This window comes from Mizuhopecten yessoensis, unplaced genomic scaffold (genome assembly GCF_002113885.1).
Source record: "Mizuhopecten yessoensis strain PY_sf001 unplaced genomic scaffold, ASM211388v2 scaffold8381, whole genome shotgun sequence".
In the NCBI taxonomy this organism is placed as follows: Eukaryota; Metazoa; Mollusca; class Bivalvia; order Pectinida; family Pectinidae; genus Mizuhopecten; species Mizuhopecten yessoensis.
Window position 1 is genome coordinate 99,211 of NW_018407519.1, and position 22,138 is coordinate 121,348.

Here is a 22,138-nt window from a genome sequence, read left to right on the forward strand (position 1 = left end):
GTACAAATCCAGGCTAATAACACACGTGTACGTACCGTAGGGGGATAGGTGATTGATGGTTTTGTCGACATAGGTACTCTCACACAAATCAAACCTTCGTTCACCTGTGCCAAGTGTAAACACACGTATTACGACCACAGCTTATATGTGCAGTTGTTTCAAAATATAAGTATGACCGTTCTTGATATTTAAATACCAGTAACAAAGCAGAGTAATGGCATCTGTAACAAGGAGAAAAACAACAGAAAACCAAATTCGAAGCCAAAATAATAGTTCAAGGAGTCCGTGTAGTATACCAGAATAATAGTTCTAGGGGTCCGTGTATTATACCAGAATAAAAGTTCTAGGAGTCCGTGTATTATACCAGAATGATAGTTCAGGGAGTCCGTGTATTATACCAGAATAATCTAGGAGTCCGTGTATTATACCAGAATAATATTTCTAGGAGTCCGTGTATTAAACCAGAATAATCTAGGAGGCCGTGTATTATACCAGACTCTTAGTTCTAGCTTTGTTTACAATAGACTTTAGTTTTAACTTTTTGTTTAAAAAACCGGATTGATTATATCAAAAGTAAATTTACCGTATTTCTAGGAGTCCGTGTATTATACAAGAATAATAGTTCTAGGAGCCCGTGCAATATGCCTGCGTCGTATTTCTACGAGTCCATGGATTTTACCAGAACTATAGTTCGATGAGTCTGTGTAGTATACCAGAAAAATAGTTCTATGAGTCCGTGTATTATACCCGAATAATAGTTCTATGAGTCCGTGCATTATACCAGAATAATCTAGGAGTCCTTGTATTATACCAGAGTAATAGTTCTAGGAGTTCGTATATTATACCATAATAATCTAGGAGTCCGTGTAGTATACCAGTATAATAGTTCTATGAGTCCGTGTATTATACCAGAATAATAGTTCTATGAGTCCGTGCATTATACCAGAATAATCTAGGAGTCCGTGTATTATACCAGAATAAAAGTTCTAGGAGTCCGTGTTTTATACCAGCATAATCTAGGAGTTCGTGTATTATACCAGAATAATCTAGGAGTCTGTGTTTTATACCAGAATAATATTTCTAGGAGTCCGTGTATTAGACCAGAATAATCTAGGAGGCCGTGTATTATACCAGACTCTTAGTTCTAGCTTTGTTTACAACAGAGTTTTAGTTTTGACTTTTTGTTTAAAAAACCGGATTGATTATATCAAAAGTGAATTTACCGTATTTCCTCTCTTAATTTTTTTTTTTTATTGCATTGACCTTATTATACTTGACAGATCATACAGTGTTACTGTCTTAAATTTTGTGAATTGTCGGACGATTTCATAGTTTGCTAATAATAATTCTCCTATACTAGCGCTATCACAAACATTTGAAAAAAGTTTCCTACTGTATGCACCATGTCTCGTATTAGAAGTATTACGGTATGTTTGCCTTGTGTTACAGTTGTGTCCACGTGACCTGTACCATTTACACACGGTGTCTAAGAAACCGTCGTATTTCGTTATCTCGAAACAAATTTCGTCGAATGATACGAGGTTTCAAAAGTATAAAGAAGCAGTGAAGGCGAAGGAAGATGGTGAAGGTTTGTAAATACAAACAACAGTAGCTTTATTACTAATAAAAGTAAAAGATGAGTTATTGATAATATGATAAGTGCTTTACCAAAAGCAAAATATACTTTGATTCAAAACGAAAATCAGCGTAACATAGCGTGTAACGAATCCTGTTTAATGTATCTGTACATTGACATTTCCGCTGCAAGTTCTTGTAGCAACACTAGAAGAAACTGTCTAGAATTTCCAGAAAAAATGCGTTTGAAGTTTGAAGATTCACCTCCCGCCTTGAAAAGCAAATATAAACATTTTAGTGACGATAGACTGCTCCAGGAAGGTCAAACAGTTCAATATATATGATATAAAATTGGGAATGTAAATGTATGTATTATGCAACATTTTTTATTCAACATGCCGGTATGAATACAAATCGGTAACATATATATTTGCATGATGCCCTAGCAGTGTGCGTTCATACTGGCATCACTATTGAAAACATGCGTTAAATTATTTTTAAATCAAAATAGACGCGGCTGATATTCTCTCTGATTACATTTGGATAATATACACAACATTATACTTATCTGCGCGTATTTTTTCCAAGATTCCTCATTTGAACATTTGAGTTCACATGTCATTTAGTTTAATTTACGTCCTAGCAACAGCAAGGGTCATATGAGGTCCGCTTTTATTAAGTAATGAAACTTAAAACAACGAGATCCTGTCCATATTTAGCAGTAGAAGATTCACGAGTATTACTATGAGTGTAAAACACACAGAGACAGTCTAATGAAACAATGCATCATTGTGTGTATTCCTGTCTCTGTATGAGGGATATAGAAAGAATGAATTAAAACAATCAATAAAAAATACTATACTTGTCAACCTATTTAATCGTTCAAATTAGGTAAAACTCCGTTTTAACGCATCAGAGACGCTTCACTGTTCAACTTTTCGATTAATCAAACGGAGAAAATTTGGTATTCAGGCAAATACAGTCCCTATACCATTTTAACTAACGAGTCTTTTCATAATTGAATATTCTAAATCAGTTTATTTATTTAATCGCAGATCCGGAGGGAAATCTACTGCAGGAATTCAGCCAAAAAGAAATACAACGCTTTAAATTTCTTTTAGAAAGACAAGATACAAATGTGAGAAAAATTGGTTCGAATTGGAGTGTCCAAGTTTTCATCACCTTTCTGAAATCCAAATATGCTGTTATGAAACATGGGTGGGTACTTTTTCCGACATTATTAATATTGTTATATGTTTTGAGCATCGAAAATTTGAATATCGCCCTGTTAGATTTAAAAGCAAATAATTCAACGCGTTTGAAATTCAATTAGTGAGAAACAAAAACTAGAGGTTATCGAAACAGCCTACTCAGGCATATTGTACCACATGATCTTTCTCAAGCATATTGTACCACGTGATACCCTATATGGTAGCCGTATGTGTGAATGCCTGCGTGTGTGTGTGCTGGAGGTTATATTTGAGTTCTACTTGTTATGGGTCCTTATTTTCAATGCCTCAATTGAAGTAATTTTATGAGATTGTTTTCTCCAAATACAGCAATGCATTATATAGATACCAAATATTATTGGTCGGTAAGCATTTAAAAAGTCTACTGTAACATATTATATGATATTTATGATACATAATATTATTAATTATAATTACTTTGTAGACTGATCATATCGATGGCAGCCATCCGAAGTATCGCTGGTGGAGACCCCTTCACTGAATATATTACACGTAGACCATTTTGAGCATATACTGTAATACGTTCAGCGAAACAATGTAATATTGCCAAATACAATAAATGATTATGTATAATTTCAACTGTTGGTTATTGATATCATGTGTCCAGTATTGTGTGGTTTTAAAGAAATCATTGAGCTAGAGATAATACAGACAATCAAATTTACATTAGACAATAAGAACAATTTCAATTCGATTTTTTTATCGCTCACCTGATTTCATTTTTGACTCGAACACAAGAACAAAGTAACAAACCCTGCTTATAATCATCGTTATGGAAAATAAATATACACAACAGTGTAAAATCACACTAACAAAATCAGATTTCAAACCTGAAGCTACATTGAAGTGTACTTTGTTCCTTGCATCACATGTGATACTTGTTATAATGTCTGCTGACAACAACCTATCTGAGATAATGCTAAAACGTATCTAACTATGGTTTTACTACATAGTTCATATATGTAAATTAGCTCAGGATATAACCGTCATGTCTTGTTATTATAGTATATCTACAACTTTGGTTGAATTTTGTGCCAATTAGATTTTTGTATGTTTATCGTTCAGGTATATAAATTAATATTGTTTTCAACAAGTGAACTTCAATTATGTCAATGCATGCCTAATGTACTGTCTTTTATAGAATAACCCCTTGTTACCTCTACTCTATCAGTGTCTACCCGAATCACCCGAGAGCTATAATGGTGACACGTTGACTTCCTTGTGGACATTGTTATTCCGGGAGGATCACTACTAGATCCTTATGAATTGTGATAAGCATAACACATTAACGACTTCTATGAATACGCGACCTGGACAAGTTGTCAGCAACCTTCATGGAAACCTTTAATCGAGTCCTACTTATGGATAATAATTCAGACTTTCACACACGTATACGACGGCCAGCCCATACCAACATGCTATTTCTAAATCGATTTTTAAGTGAGAAACATTTAAGTACTTAAATACGTTAGAAATAACGAAAATAGTGAAAGCTTCATTTGAGGTTGAAAACAAATGCAGCTGTGAAATAATTTAGCACCACCACAATAAATTTAGGTAAACATATGTGAAATGGTAGACACACATTTGACTGCACCTATAAAAAGTAATTAGATAACACAAACTAATTAAATGTAGAAGAAAAGTGATAACGGAATATTACTCCTAAGTCACAGAAATATAAAATCTAGTAATCCAAACATTCCTAAATAGACTTAGAGATTGGAAGCTAGTAACAAAACTTCTCCGAGCAGTTCTCCTTTCCTTAGTTATAACATGCAAGGCACTCGAGTTTATTCATTTAATAAACTGCGGTTGATTTTGTTCTACAACGCCTGCTTTACTTATAAAGATTTCTGGATGCATGCATGCTACTGACAAGTTAGCTACATACGTGTAACCAGAGATGTTCTATCAGAGCGACGTCGAAAAGCCATGTGGTCATTTTGCGGCCGTTTACCATGACTAAAATTTATTAATGGGTCTTTGACCGTTGGCGATCAATACGCTTTTCTGAGTTAAAAAATGCCTCAAATTTATGAATACCTCGTTTTGCTTTCATTCATTGTCTTCATAATGTGTTTCGTATTTCTGTATGTGTATACCTTGCTTCTGTCGTATTTTCCTTTTTGTTCATTGCATTAATTTTCTGACTCAATTCATTAATTTGTATTTAATGTTTTGTTAAAATAAAACGTATTTTACTTTTATGGAAGAATAAATATTTATTGCAAATCCTTTCTGAGTATGTAGATTGTATGTAAGCTGACTGTATGTTGTTTGGTAAATATTATATATATGGGTTTATATGACTTTACAAGGAAGTACGTAAAATATACTCGTACAATGAACCAGTCAATACACTAGTGGTCCAATGGCCGACGAACGAACTCATAAGAACAGTTATGGAATCAGGCATTAGACACAACCCATACTTCCTGTTATACAACACCCGTCAGCTAACAGGAATAATAACATCGACATTGAGTAAAGTGTTACTGCACTAAACAGTCACTAAAATATACAAATGATAAAATAGTTTGTTCAAGCTTAAATATTTTTACGTTTTAGCAATGTAAAGTTTGTATAAAGTTATGGACCAACTTGAAAGAAGAAAACTCGTCAATCATCGGAACAGTTTAAAACCCTTAAACATAAATTTAAATATTATCCAGCCGTTCACTTGTACAACTCCAGGCTAATAACACACGTGTACGTACCGTAGGGGGATAGGTGATTGATGGTTTTGTCGACATAGGTACTCTCACACAAATCAAACCTTCGTTCACCTGTGCCAAGTGTAAACACACGTATTACGACCACAGCTTATATGTGCTTGTGTTTCAAAATATAAGTATGACCGTTCTTGATATTTAAATACCAGTAACAAAGCAGAGTAATGGCATCTGTGACAAGGAGAAAAACAACAGAAAACCAAATTCGAAGTGATGGTTCAAGAAAGAGCAATGGAACGGTCACCGACGTGTCAGTAGATACCAAGGAAAGTCATCAGAGACAGATTTTTGGTTTTGCCTTCCGAGACCTAACTTCATGGAATTCTATTGTAAGGTTACTATGCCGGCCAACGGATCCAGCAGCTCTTGGAATTCTTCGGTTTCTTTATGGTAAAATATTCGTAGTTTTTCAAGTATTTTTTCATGTTATAGTGTTATTGTTAGAAATTTGAATGGTCATGTAATGACAAACCGTTTTCATTGTTTTTCAGTCTCCCTCCCTGATAAAAAATATGGAATTCCTTTGGTGATCTTTTCAAACTTAAGCATTGGATTCCATGCTAATCAGGTCACTTTTAAAGATGTTAGCATACATCAATTATAAAGTATACGCAATACACCACTGATCAGGCGTATAATCAATCTAGAGCCATACAATATGTATTTCAACCAATCATATTGCACACACGATTAAGGCAATGGGTACAATTGCACAACTAATATTGTTTAATCGCGAAGAAATGGGTTACGTTAGCGCTGGTTTTAACCGACTTAAAACTTCTCCTTCATAGAAGATGACTCAGCATAACATAATAGTACACTTACCTCAGCATGTCACGAACCGTTTACAGTGAAGCACTTATTGTTAGATTGCATTGACATTCAGCCAATACAAGAACAATTTTTATATTAATATTACAAATCTCAAAAATCTCTGCGAAACAGTGAATATCACAACAATTATAACCTAACTAAAAACTGTTGATCTGCTCAAAAAGATATAACTTACCATAAACACTTTTGCTTTTTAAGTTGACATTTGTCATTCATTCTTTAAGTTTTATTGATGTCATTTTTTTTACGTGTTTAACTCCCTTTTATTGGCCCTAAATACTTCCTCTGTGCTATTGAGTCGTAAAGAACACAATACATACATATTTACCTTAGCTGTATATATCAAATGTTAGAATATGAATGTGGTGAACCATAAATACAAATAACGAGTTTGATTCTCAGTATTTTTATCTACAGGTCTTCTGTTGATGATTGATACCCTTGAGGAGAGAGGGATGGGCCATCAAGCCTACAGACGGTGGGCTCCAGACAAATGCTTCTCTCCTCTGTTCGATTTCCTCACACCTCTGTCAGTAGCGTGGATGTACCTGTTGTACTTCGTTATGCTGTTAGGTATTTCACATTGTCTTATACTGAATTCATAAACAAACATATTGTATATTAAGTATTCTTATCCTGATACAAATATTAGTAATAGTCATCAAAAAAAAAAAAAAAAAATATAAAAACATCAGATCATGGTCAATCGCTGCAATGGTCTATCATCCTGCCTATTACATAATCACTAAAAATACTTACTTTCTTAGATTTCATACCTTCCTCCATTGAAAAGCATGGTGAGAACATTTTTCAACTTATAAAAGTTTCCTTTACTTTTGCAATATTTTCCAATGAGAAAATTAAGGGACGGTTGTAAAACTGAGGCAATGGGCAATGTAAAGATTTGTTTTCTTCATTTAGTATATACAGATATGATTTGTTTTGCCGTTTATACAGTTTCTCGTAAATATTCCTGGATTTCAGTTAACTTTCCTATATCTGCTGTAAAGGTTATACTCATACAATTTTTGATACTTTTACCTTTTTTCCTCAATTATATATATGAATATACATACCTGCTTTTTCCATCTGCGTGATATTATAATGTGGTTGTCGTAAAGAATGGTCTTTATGGTCTCCTAGTTGAACGTTAAACCGACGTGCTGTCCACATTGTAACACTAAGGACTCCTACTTGTATGTCTTCCTGTAACTGCCTACCTACCACATCCTTTCAGCGATGTCCCACTTAGCACTGGTCTTCATTTATCTTGGATAGCAACCAACCATTAAAAAAAACAAGGTTTGGTGTGTCCATCCGTTTCATCAAAACATATCCATTGAATCCTATATATGTCGAAGTTGTTTGCGTCATAACAAAAGATCGACATAGTATCGATAAATCAGAGTGCAATTACCAAATTCCCTTTCAGGTGATCAATATAAACTTCAACATCAATCAAAACTAGTCCAGTTATATTAAAACTGTAATGTTTAACTGTATGATATCCTCTGCAACTCTTTATATGTAATATGATTTGGTTTTGTATTTGAGATATCATAGTGGGGCACATTTTCGTATAGTTATTACAAGTACATGTAGCATGCTACTGTATGCAGTAGGTGATACATAGCATTTCACAGCTACTGAAGGTATCACATTATTTCGGAGCAGTTATTGTGGATATTATGTTACTACATTATCATGTTACTTCTTTTTGTCTACCGTAGTTATCATTTTACTATGTTGTAGTTACTGCAGTATCACGTTACTACTTTATAGCTATTTTAGGTATTATGTTACTTCATTATAGACACTGTATATTTTGTTACTACTGTCATGTCTACCGTAAGTATCATGTTATTATGTTGTAGTTTCTGTATTATTATGTTACTACGTTCTAGTTTTTGTGGGTATCAATGCTACTGTTTACGACAACCACAGGTTTCATATGACCTTTATCACTTTTTAACTGTAGGCATCATGTTGCTACGTTATATATGTATCTACTGTGAGCTACTTTTTAAGATGCTTTAAGTACCATGTTACTTAGGTTATGCTAAGGTAGGTATCATTCTTTTTTTTACAGCTACAGTAGGTATCATGTTCGGGTTTTTGTACCGTTGGTGCCTATTTATTTTTACTGCTATATACTGGTACATGATACTACTGGACAGTTCTGTTTGGAACAACCACTCCTACCTATTTGGACTGCTTGCCTTCCTTCTCTTAGTTACCGATGGGAACAGATATTGGTAAGTCACGAATGGACAGCTGTTTAAGTTAATAAAATAATGTTTTCCCCTTCAACAAAAACAAAATAATTATTTAAATAAAACAAATTAAGAAATATGAAATTGCTATTCACTTTACATAAATTAATGGATCTCATACATTTATAATATTTTGGCAGCCTGTTCGAAACATTACTGGTTGGTTAGACTTATAGTAAGTATAATTCCAAATAGAAACTTGATATCATGTGTTTCGTTGAATTTGCAACCCCAATTGCTGCCGGTGTATTTCAAACCTTTTTTCATTTTTTACATTGTTTACACGTCTGCGTCTCCAGCGATGCATCGTCAAACCCCTTTATAATGTCAACATTTTCGTATTAAATAGTATAGGTAATATTAGTTTTTCTTCTTGTTACAATCTCCATGGTATCCTGAAATTAATTATCATAATGAGATTCATGAGACATTATGAAAATATTATTTTTTTACTCACAGGTCAGTTGACAGTTTGATATGGCCAAAACTGAGGAATCAAGAAGTACCCTTATGGAATTATACAGTCATGCGATTTCAGGTAGGTGCATTTAATCTATCAAATGCCTTAAGAAATGACACGTGTTTGAAATAGTTCGTTCTTGTTCTTAACAAATAAATTCATGTTTTTTCAGAATGCAATATAAACTATAAGCAAATGCATGTAAAATTAATGTTAATTTGAAATAAATGTCACGAAAATTGTAAATTGAAGGGGAAAATATTTTCATATGTATGTCCCTGCCATGACATAATGGAACACAAGGATATACTACCGAGTAAGCTTCCAATGTATTCGCTTTGGCATTTTACCGCATGACGAGGGTCATCTTTAAAGTCATTATTTAGTTACCTCATCTTTCTACCGTCTTATCTTGTCTTGTGATTTGATAGCCAAAATATTTCTATAGACCTTGATTACCATAGTAATTATAATATTTCAGCATTTATACTACAGGTCAAGGTTACTAAAACTGAATATAACTTGCCATTTTTCTAGGTATCTCATTTGGGGTTGGATTATCATGAAACTTATTAACAGGGCCCCGAGGCACACATGTCATACATAATTTCTCTCGAATCAAACTATTTCTCACTGAATGGATCCTTAAATTATGATTTTGCAAGTTAATGTATAAAGTAAGGTTACCCAACTCGTGATTATTTCTAAATTTAACTAAATGTAGATTATCATGATTGCAAGGAACAGTAGCACAATGAAATAAGTAGTAAAAATGTGTCTTTTTTCTTTTCAAGGTATTCATACTATATTTCTGTGCTGGAATTAAGAAAATTGATCCTGAATGGTTGTACGGGTGGTCACAAAGACTCGCATCTGGACATTGGGTTTTCGATATTTTTAGGTAAATAACGTTTCGAACTGTACATGTATATATAAAGTAAATAGTGTTTCGAAATGAATATACATACACTGTAGAAAAAAACCGTATGCCAGTAAAAAAATATGATAAACAGTATATTATTTTAAAGTGGAAATTATGCTAACGTAGGTAACTTATTTAATGGAAATAACTACAAAAATCAGTGCCTGATTCAGTGAGACGATATATATTAAGTATGACCTTATTCAGGGGAGGTTATACAATCGGCAGTGCCGTATATGGAAAATCCACCCAAAAGGTACTCCCCATTTAAAGAAATGTACTGTAGTAATCAATGATAATGACATCATTCAAGGGAAGATAATGCATTGGGTAGTGCCTGATATAATTAGGGGCCTGATATAAGTAGGGTGATGGTATCATACAGCTTTTGGTAATCTTGTTGGTGAAATCTGAACGAACTAAATAATGTGTCACAGTTATGATAATGTAATATTTCTGGTCTATTTTTTCAGACCATTTCTGACGAACAGCCATATTGATCTGTTTATCATTCACTGGATCGGATTTCTACTTGACCTGACCCTTGGCTTCTTACTTTTCTTTGATAAAACAAGAGTGTTTGGCCTGATTGTGGGTCTGTCCTTTCATGCTATGAACTCTCAAATATACAGTATAGGTACGTTAAGTTCAGTGTTATTTGGTAGCTAAACTGACGATAATGATAATTTTAAATTTCAAGTGACATATTTACCATGAATACAATGAACAGAAAAAAAGCATAAGTGAAAGCGGATGAAGATATAACTTAAAAACTGCTTTTATATCTCCTTTTAAATATGTATCACATGACATATTATGTTAACTATAACGATATTATTCCTCTGATATCGAATTACTATTGTTACTGTATAACGGTTATATTTCGCTATATTCGTGCTTTGACTAATATCCGCGAATTCTAAACACCAGCGAAATGATCGAATATATTAAATACTTTAACGGACTTTATCACAACATGTTGAAAATACATATTACCCCACGATGTTACGCTAACTTAAATGAATGTTTAAACATGTTTTATCATAATGTGCAATGCTTCCGGTTTGTTTCGGTCATAATAATAATAAAAATAATAATAATAATAATAATAGTAATAATAATATAATATTCATTTTGATATCAACTCGTTAAAATAAGATATGTAAGACAAATACCGTTCCCGCTAAAGTCGAACTCAAACAGAGAACGCGTGACGTATCTGAGTGTTGGAGTTTTGAATATGAGTCCATGACCAGTTCGAGTTTTGCACTGATGTTCTTCTGTAAAATGTTCAAAACGGTTCATTTATATAACAATTACTATTATCTTACTTGGAAGTCTTTGTAAAATGTAAATATAACTAATTTTAAGTAATCATGCTATCTTTCATATATGTCTTTTGCAGGTATGTTTCCTTTCATAGGCATGGCTACCTTGACTGTATTTTGTTATCCGGATTGGCCCCGGAAGATCATTAATAAAATTGCGACTTGGCGTAGTCCAACCTCTTTCTTGAGCAGTCCTCATTGTCTCTATACAAAAGACGCCGCCAAATCGGAATCGGAAAGCGAACGGGTATAGTGATGTGTAACAGTATTTTGATAAATGTGTATTTGTATGTGTGTGTGTTGTTATAAACAATCGTAAAAACATAAGTGGAAAAAGGTTAAGATATGTGAATTGTGTATTCAAGAAAAATTAACAAACACTCACACATCATGATAGTCAAAGCTTATTCTCAAGATCCTACTCATTGATATTTTATTTTGAATATTAACAAATGTTTTTTTGGAGTTTCATTAAGATAGAAATATTACATGATACTCAAATATCTACATATATAGAACACCAAAGTCGTTTTTCTGGTTTAAATGCAAACTTCTATCTAATGTCTACCAATTTTTTGCTTTTGATTGTACAAGAATTATGACGGTAAAAAAAATAGGAAGCAGACTACCCCCACTTACCGCCATGACGACACCACAAAGAACAGACCAACACAAGCAGGTCCTTACCATATAATCAGTGTCTTCTTTGTTTTCATCTACATTGCCGAACAATTGTTTCTACCGTTTTCCTTCGGAGTATTTAAGGTAAAGAAATCATCCTTTACTTTTTTATCATATATTTTCGTTAAAATTAGAATACAGGTATGCCTTAACTCGTAACGCTGTAATATACATGTATATATATATTTACGTCACTGTCCCTGCAGGTATAGTTGTTAATTAATTAATGTTGGTTACGATATACGGTAACATATTCAAATAGATGCAGCAACACTTGTTTCTGTTTTCCGTGCATTTATATTCATTAATCATACATGTAACTTGAATAAAACAAAGTTTAAACTAAACTTCAATAAGCTTGTCCTATTAGGAACATTTGATAGCTTAATTAGACACTGAACAGTTATAAATGATTATCGATTGATTTGTGAGTATCAAATACACTTATCAAATGTTATGATAAATACATTTTAAGTAAATCAATGCTATAATTATCCTTATTCAAACATATTTTTATACATATGACCACGTCCTCCCTCACCACTACTGGTAAATTAGATAATTTGAAATTGGCGTCAAATAATGGACGCGTTATAAAACAAAAAACATAATATATATAAAAAGTATATAAATAAAAAAGTAAATACATATCTATAATACATTACAAATACAATGTATCTCGAATTATATTTGTTTTAATTTTAGACGTAAAGATATTTGTAAACTGTTTTATACACGATTGAGACCTGTTTATATGTTTTATTATACAGGGACTGGACAATGGTGTAGGTGGGCTATATGGATACAGCTGGAACATGATGATATACTATCCTGATCCATACATCAAAATATACATACGCGATCTGGAAACGGGAGAAGAAACGGATGTTTCAAAATTGGTATCGAGATTAATAATCACATTATGTTATACAAAATACTTCTAAAAAAATGCTTAAGTGTATGAAAGTGATTGCAAACCTTTGTTTTTTTCACAATTATAACCATTACTATTATTCATATGTTGTAAAGCGCTTTAGAGTAATTATACCAATTATATAGGGCGCTATATAAATGTTGTATATTATTATTATCATTATTATTTATATCAAACATTCTTATTGTACTTAGTGATGTAGACAGCTGACATGTTCCGTGTTTATTCTAAAATTTGAATAATAAAATAATAATAGCTTATTATGGTAAAACCGTCTGTCATGCTGTTTTTTTTCTAAATTCAGCATTAGAAATACCATAATTAGATTAAGTTATATTGAATACTACTAGGTTACCAACAAAAGCGAAAGTAGCCGGTGGGCTTACAACCCATCTATGTTGCTCCAGTTTACCAAATGTCTAGCCCGGAAGGTGGACGACGACGGCTCATTGGCAGGAACCTTCGCTATTACATACGACATATGGGTTAAAGTTAACAGTCGAGTTAGGCGCAGGTTAGTCGATTTTCTTCTTATTCTATATAAGAGTTTTTAAAATATAAAATTCCTATTTGAATAAGTCTTATGTTTCTTATGTAACGTAAATTGTTTACCATTACGTGTTGCTTAAGGAAAGTTTAAGCTGTTACGTACCTTGCTGGCCAAAGTGATTTATTTTTGAGTAATGGCATGGTTCGTAATATATACAATTTACTAATTATATTCAATTTGAAATGAACACCTGTCCCTCTGTTTCAACAATGATTTAGACTATTTTGATTCCCAACTTTTATCCTAGCATCACCGACAAGATCTAGAAATCAATTATTTACCCCCGTTTATATAAATTATGTATTAACTATTTTCTCTTACTAGTTGCTCGTGAAATAGATCCCTTGTCGTTTAGGGATGCTCGTTCAAAGTTTGCCAATACCTGTAGCGTTTTAAAGTGGTCTGTTTTCCCTTCCAAGCTGCTGACATGTTTCAACTACATACTTCTTAAGATTCTTTTTGACTTACACAGGAAGGTGGTTAAATCTTCCATATATATGTTATATGCTGTTTAAACATTGTAAATTATTAAATATTTGTAGCATTAAATTAATGAACGTATCTGTTGTGTATCATATCATATATAGTATTCAATGTATTTACTGTTTCAGTTTTTACATTTTTACATGTTTGCAATATTTAGAAGAAAAAAAACCCATCATGTCACGCATCTTTATTTTTTTTAAATATAAGGTTTAATATCATTTAACACAAATAAAGAGCTATTAAATACAACTAATAGCATCAGCAGATAAACGAACAATCATGCTGATCAGTTGTGTAACGAACGTGACTGCATGCTCACTATCTTCAAAAAGAAAACAAGTTCAGAGAAATATCTTCAATTCGTAAAGGAATATTCTTTTACTGTATAATTTGTTTAAATCACAACGTTCAGTGTTTCCATTTTACCAGACTGTACGACCCTAACAAGGACATGCTGACTGCAGAGTGGAATCTGTTCTCAAAAACGGACTGGGTGTTTCCACCACTACCAGATTACTGGGAAATGCGGAAAAAGAAGTTTGAAATGATTGAAGAATTCAACGAAACTGCCTTTAGATTCCAATCAGATCTTCCAGGTTAGAAACTACCCTTAACACATATGTTAACAGGAAAACTGACGTAGTTGAATATTTAGGTTTGCCAGCGTGTGTCTTTAATTATGTTTCACTGTGTTCAAAATACACCCGCCTCTAGTATTTATAACGTTTTTGTATTTCGATTATCTCTATATAAATTATAAATGCAGTACATGCTCAAGCTTAAATACTGCACAATAAACATTAAAAAAGTGTTGAAACATGACATAAGTGACACCATTATTATGACGCCACAAGCAACAATGTATTAGTAAGGATTATTTTATGATGTATCTGATGAAAGGAACTTTAAACTTGTTCCAATATTATTTCATATGTGTGAAAATCTTGGAGGATCGCCAGGGAAAACAATACACATTTGTACACATTATCAACTCTTTTAAGATTGACCCTGTATATATTTTTTCAGAGAAAAATATAACATGTGATTATAGCTTCATTTGTGGTTGTATGCAACCAGTGCATGAAACAAAATTGCGAAACGAAAACCAATTCTCAATGACATGGCGAATGTATCGGGCTGTCATGGTTGTGCTGTTCTATACAACACTAATGTAGTAAGACACAAACGTATGATTGCAATTATAAAATTTGGTAATAGACAGAGTATGCGAAAAATGAACTGGTAATCGCTCAATTTCATACTTCAAGTAAGTGATAACTGGACTAAGTTATTCATATATATGCGGGTTTTTTTAAACATATAAATTATAAGACTATTATGATTTATTATAATCTATTCAAATATTATTGATATGTTATAAATACTGATATATACGATATATTTTTTAAAGGGTACACAGATGAAATTGAAATAAACAATAAGTCGAACTTTACAATAGGAATATTGAAAGGGAAGGTTATTATTGAGGATCCTGTTTTATCCCATAACGTCACGCTAGAGGATGGAGAGTCGTATCTGGTAAATATGATAACTAATTATTACAAAAAATGTTTTATTTTCAATGCATAATTAAACCCTCTTTAAACTGTGATACAGTGATTCGGATGTAGACGTTGTTTTATAAAAAGAATATATATTCGGGAAATCTTGTTATTGTGGTCATTTTGATTAACGTTACACGGGAATTAATAGTGAACAATTCGCAGAATTATAATTGTCTGGACACCTACTACAGTAATTTATCCTGCTATTATTGGTAAATATCAATGTAAAGAATTATTTTAGTGTAAACTGCCTAAAAAAAGAGTGTTTTGCCTCGATTACTGAAAGTGTCTTATTTAACTTCGGAACTTTTGCAGCGACATTTTTATCTTTGATGTATATGACATATGCAGACAGATTGTGTGTGCCTTACGTAATAATATACATAACTGATTCTCAGCTTCCACCGAGAGAACAGTTTCTAGTCCACACAGTCTCTGACGTACCGTCTTACATCAGTATCAGTAGGCCTTTGGATATGAAGTTCAGCAGGTACTTAAAGGCAGTAGAAGCAAAAGAAAATGGCGAAGGTTTGTACTTTTATCCAACAAGATGTTTAATACATAATATCTATGTAGACTGATGGAGGTATACAAATAATTCAGTTTATCATGGGAGAATAGGAACGGGGCATCATGTCACGAACTGTTTATCACGTCTTTTAAAGGTTTACATACTGTAACAATCATTTTATGATAAGAAGGTTATAAAGCTGTGTACTAACATAGTAGTGAGAAGCAAATTATATAATTTTACTTCCGGTTATACTTGCCTCCATCGATCTTCGCATTCAAACCATTCTGGTCTCTGTGGCGTATAACATATAGATAAATAGTTTCCGTCATCTTTAGTATTACCCGACGTTTCTATTTGAACAATCTCTACAATGACTCTGTAGATCCCGACGGAGAACGTATGAAGGAGTTTAAAGGGGACAAGGATATATATTCATTCGACCAAAGGATAGCTGAGGATAAAGCACAGAAAGCGAACCCAATAGGACCGCAATGGTCCTTGGATGGTTTCATTGCCTTCGTCAAGGAGCGCTTCTTTTTATTTAAACAAGGGTAAGAAATTGAAAAGGGGCAAACAGTTTTCATTAAGGACGTGTTTTTTCGTTAAAGCAATGAATGGTTAAATTTAATCATGTCATCGTCACCGAGAGTGACATAGAGTCATATCAATCATAAAACATAAAACGCGTTCTTTATCACTAAAAAGAAAATGTTAAAACTTGTTTTTATTCAATATAAAGAGTAAATCGTGTTCACAAATTACATATTATGTGTTTAGCCACGGTACTGTTATCTTAATGTTGCAATGGCTTATGTAGAATTTTCATCAATTGTTAAATTATCTATTTGGGACAATATATTAATATGATGAATTATAACTCAATCCTAATGAGGCACAATTTTATAGTGACACTATCTTAACTTTAGATAATTTCATATTACAACCCGTGACGTTTGTTTTACATTTCGAGATTTCTTTTTTGTCGGAAGTTGAACATCTGTACTATAATCCTGATATTACAAGAATATTTTTGTTTTCGTTACAGAATGTTTTACGCCTATGCTGCCATACGCAGTATACTTGGAGGAAAATCATTTGAGGAATATGCCAAGGCATCTAAAACTTATTTTAATAAAGTGTAACAAAGATGTATCAACACAAACAGAAATAAATAACTATTAGTCCGCGCCTCTGTTTTTACGGAAGTGTATGTCTGTTAAGTAAGGAGTGAGTTGTGATGCTAAAATATTTCTTCCTTTGATTTAATTTGTATCATTGAAATTATCTCATACTTGAACAAAAAATCATACATGAACATAATTGATATTTTTTGATGTGACGCATTTATCATATTGTAATAGGTGTAACCCACTTTGATATTTGACTTGCTAAATACATACTCAGTTATTTATAATATGAGTTGATGAATATGTCGGATTGTATTAGGTGTTACCCCCCTTTAATAACAAAGTGACATGCCGAACTCGGTTTAACATGCTGAATAAACATGTACTTATATCAAAATGAGTTGAAAATTAGATTGAAAATAAAGTTATTATTTTGTATTAAAGTGTTTAATTGAAAGCATAATCAAATCACGGTAATTTATTTTCATTTCGTATGTGGTTTTGGTTTTGTTTTGTAAAATTATTTTCTTGAACTTCCTATGAACAGCTAAGGTCATTTAAGGACAAGCCTCCATGTGTGTAGTGTATGCGCGCTTGCGTGTGTGTATACAGGGTATATAAGGGTATATTTGTGTTCTTGACTCCTTGTGATAGCGCAGTTCTGATGCCGACTTAAAAGTGCTATCTCGCTGAAATGCCATGCCAAAGGCCCCAAGCACAGCATTCCGCCCGGTCACATTATACTAACAACAGGTGAACCAGTTGTTGGCATCCCCCTTAATGCTGAACATTAAGCAGGGAATAACAACTACCATTTATAAGGCCTTTGGTATGTCCCGGCCTGGGGACAGAACCTATTGCCTTCCTCGCCTGAGCGAACGCTCAACATACAAGCCAAAAGTGAGGTGTTGCCAAGTTAAGGCGCTAGAAAATAAAAGGTAGTTAGAAGTAGAAACAAATAAAGATCCCAAATATTACAATGGGCGCAGCAGATTTATTTTAGTCACTTTTGTGTCTCCAAACAGAGGACACCGAAGTAAATCCCCAATTCTGCAGGGGGTTTCCAACATTAGTCGCCCCCTACGATACATGCAGTGGGTAACAGCAGGTGTATTCCTTTCCCGATCCCCCACCTGCAGGCGTGCATTTCGTACGAGAAAATATGATTGAATAGAACAGCTTACAAGGATTGTTGTATAACAATTATTATATAATAATGAGATGTACTTACGAGTGCATAAATATATCGAAATCCGTTGCCATTTCGAACATTTTTTATCTATATATACATAGATCGAAATAAAGTTTTAAAAACGATTTTATTTTTGCAAAAACATGAGTATTAACACGTAATAGCAATTTGTTTTTGTATTTCAACAAAGCATACAGTGAATATAGTTCTTTAACGTAGCAATCAAACCAGACTTCATTTAATGAATCTTTCTTAACATTTTCTTGTCACGATCCTATGTTCGATTGTACTAACTGTGCAATGTTTCCGGGTAGAGTCCATGCTAAATATATACGAGACAGCATATTTATAAAAACCAAAATATCAATGCCGCTGTACAATTACGAATAAATGATGAGATGATCTCAAATTAAGGTAAATAGGTAGCATCAATTCTAACTATAGCATTACCGTTATCACTAATCATAAATATTTGCTTAAGATCATTTTAAAGGAAATATTCAATAAAAATGTCATTTCGCCATGCATTTGTACATCATTGTTTTTGAATGTTTGAATACAGAAATTAAAAATAAGAAACAAGAACAATGGAGCGGCTGAAGTCGGGATCTTTACATTACAAGGCCTAGACACTACCATCGCTTCTATACAAGAACTGTCCAAGCAGTGAGGTCACTTTAGCCAGGAAACTTCTTTCTTTATCTTCACCTTCATCCTTTCATTGGGAGAATCCTACAAGTGAAAAACGGAACTCTTCTTTGTAATTACAACTAATGCAGGGGTACCTTTAACCTTCTTTCAATCGTTTGTTTTTCAAAAATATCAAACAACTTGCAATGTACACGGCGAAATTGCTGACCTCTATTTAAATATATATCCTATTTGATCACTTTACAAATGACATCAATAATCTATGTGCCCAAAACGTAAGTTCCAGCATACTTAGATTTTCTGGAAATCAGTGTCATTATTTCGTATAGTGCCCTCTGAACTGGATATCTACAGCAATCAGATGAAACGAAATAACAATGTATAAAATTGGAAGATAATGTATAAAGTCCTGACATTTTTTTAAATTACAATAGATACCCCCAACATCCTCGCTGATGACCAGATACATGTTTCCACCGTTGACCCCGCAATTACAGTGGGGCTCCGTAAATCTAGCTGACACAAATCAAGTCATCGTAGTACCAGATAGTTGTATAGGTTACGGATAGGACCCGGAAACTGTCCCATAAGTGAGAGAAAGGACATCTATCGAGGCCCTTTAGACAGTTTGAGGCTTATATCTTACTTCTTATGCTGATTGAGAAAGCAAATTCTGTATTGGTGTTCACTAACCCATTAAACTTACTGAACAGTATATGGTGAACCTATCGTCACACTCATGCAAACCACATGCATGATTTTGAGTCTGTGTAGTTCACATGTGTTCGTATTGTACGTTGTCACCTGGCACTGAGCAGGTTATGAATATAACACAGTTAATCTTCGCGGTACAATGAATGCAATGCCCACCGGGTAGAGTTAATAGGAATAGTTTAAATCCGATTACAATTGGCATAGTAGTGTATACTTTCCCTAATACTTAATAATGTCAATGCCTGTTACAACAAGAACATGTATACGCGTATCTGTGTCTGGTGGCGTAATATTTTTTAATAAGTTTTGCAAGAGGTAGGAACATCGAAATGGGTTTGATTGTCATATTAAAATTAGCAGTTTGTGTATTATTTGGATAGAACCGAGTCTCGTTAACTAATCTGTTCCACGTACACAACTGTCCAACATTTGGGGTCGATGAGAGATTGGATATTTCATAAACGTAATTGTTAATGTATTCTGGTCCTTTACAATCCAGCCGTTTAGGTGGAAAAGGAGGTTACTTATTTTCGAGGACCCATGGGTATCATATTCAGACAAACAGCAACTCTTTACTTCCCGTTTAGTACAAAACTACCTTTAACAATTCTCAATCACATACAACTACCTATAAACAATATTAACAATACACAACCGCTTACATATCAAGTAAGCAAAATAGTGAACATTTTATAATTGGTAGGATAAATCGTAATGAAACGCCCCACAAGACATATCAGATATAATAATGTTTGAAATAAATTCGATCGGCTACAAAAAAAGTATCAATATATGTCTGTTTTAGTTAATTCATAATATCTTAAAACCAAGAAATTGCAGCTTCTTTACAAATTTATCAAAAAACCCACACGTGAAATAAATTGTAAGGAGTAAATTACCGGGCAATTAGACAAAATGACAAACAATTCAATTACACATAATTACGACAAAAGCTTAGAACGATACCAGACTGACGTTTGGAAAGAAGCAAAAAAACACAAACAAAGCAACACGTTATTATGTGCCAAATGGATCTTGCCTAAATCGTGATAGGTTTCTCTAGAATACAAATCGGAATTTTCCCACAATCATTACATAATCGAAATCAGAAATTATCAGCTCAAAACCTTTCCCGAGTTGGTAATGAAGCACGACTCCGGATGAGACCTTGCCAACGCAAACGGTGTTTTAACACTAAATGATACTTGTTATGTGTCGCGTAGTCTGCCTAGGTTTTTTAAAATGTCTGTGATTACGTAACAATGGCATGTACAATCTCAACAGTATGTAGCATCACAACTGTTTAAAAAAGTTGTTCCGGATGCTTAGAGAAAATTTCTTGTCAGACTGGATCAATAATTTCCGGAACCTTGTTAGTTATAGACAGGCACTGGATGCTAGGGGCACCGGAGATGGTAAAGTATTGTGTACCATGATTTGAAGTATTGTTCGATTTCACCAATTGTATAAGAAATCTAATCGTTCGACGTGACAAATTAAGAACATCATAGCAAGAAATTTTCATGATTTTGAGCTTCTTTTTTTTCATCCCTGATAAAAGCAAATATATCGTACTCTGTGACGGTGCAAATAAGTACAAAGCTACCCATTTCATAAGGTATCAAATAATTACAAAGCTTCACATTTCATAAGGTATCATATAAGTACAAAGCTTCACATTTCCTAAACTATCAAATAAGTACAAAGCTTCACATTTCCTAAGGTATCGAATAAGTACAAAGCTTCACATTTCCTAAGGTATCGAATAAGTACAAAGTTTCACATTTCCTAAGGTATCGAATAAGTACAAAGCTTCACATTTCCTTAGGTAAAATTATCACCAAGTTAAAACAAATTGTTACCATTGTAACTATCGCGTTGATTTTAATACTTTATTAAAAAATCGAAACCGCCATGAAATTGTCGTCACAGAACATTAAAATTACTTATCATGACATGACGTTTACACATATTTCGTGATTATTCATTCGTGTCACTGTGACGTCATGCACGGGTAACAAAATCACTCCCTTAGCAGTCTGTTCCCTAAACCCTAATATATCACTGTAAACCTCAAGGATCTCTTCCTGATTTGCCAGCTTCGTGTTAACTCATTTACTCGAAGTGTCATATGTATTTAGTGCCCTATATGATTAAAATATGTACTTTTAAAGCGCTAAATATACATGTTCATGTTTAATCATTGTTAAATAGCTATATACACAAATAATAATATATGTAATGTACTTCTAAAGTCTTTAATTAGAATGCACTGTGTTGTTCTTCGAAGGTACGTGAAGGGATACATATTTATGAGTCGCTTTATGAAACAAAGTGCATTACCTTC

General features: G+C 33.3%; 1 protein-coding gene across 1 annotated transcript; it reads left to right on the forward strand.

Annotated features, from left to right (window-relative positions):
• The first annotated feature begins 5,624 nt into the window (after window positions 1-5,624).
• On the forward strand, window positions 5,625-17,703 carry LOC110455786 (vitamin K-dependent gamma-carboxylase-like). The gene is made up of 15 exons (XM_021506149.1): window positions 5,625-5,950; window positions 6,812-6,967; window positions 8,484-8,649; window positions 9,127-9,205; window positions 9,922-10,028; window positions 10,523-10,686; window positions 11,455-11,624; window positions 11,972-12,142; window positions 12,829-12,957; window positions 13,343-13,506; window positions 14,458-14,624; window positions 15,440-15,567; window positions 15,992-16,121; window positions 16,490-16,658; window positions 17,153-17,703. Exons 1-15 carry the CDS (start codon window positions 5,725-5,727, stop codon window positions 17,247-17,249), a joined length of 2,223 nt encoding a protein of 740 aa, XP_021361824.1. The 5' UTR covers window positions 5,625-5,724; the 3' UTR covers window positions 17,250-17,703.
• Window positions 17,704-22,138: the final 4,435 nt, after the last annotated feature.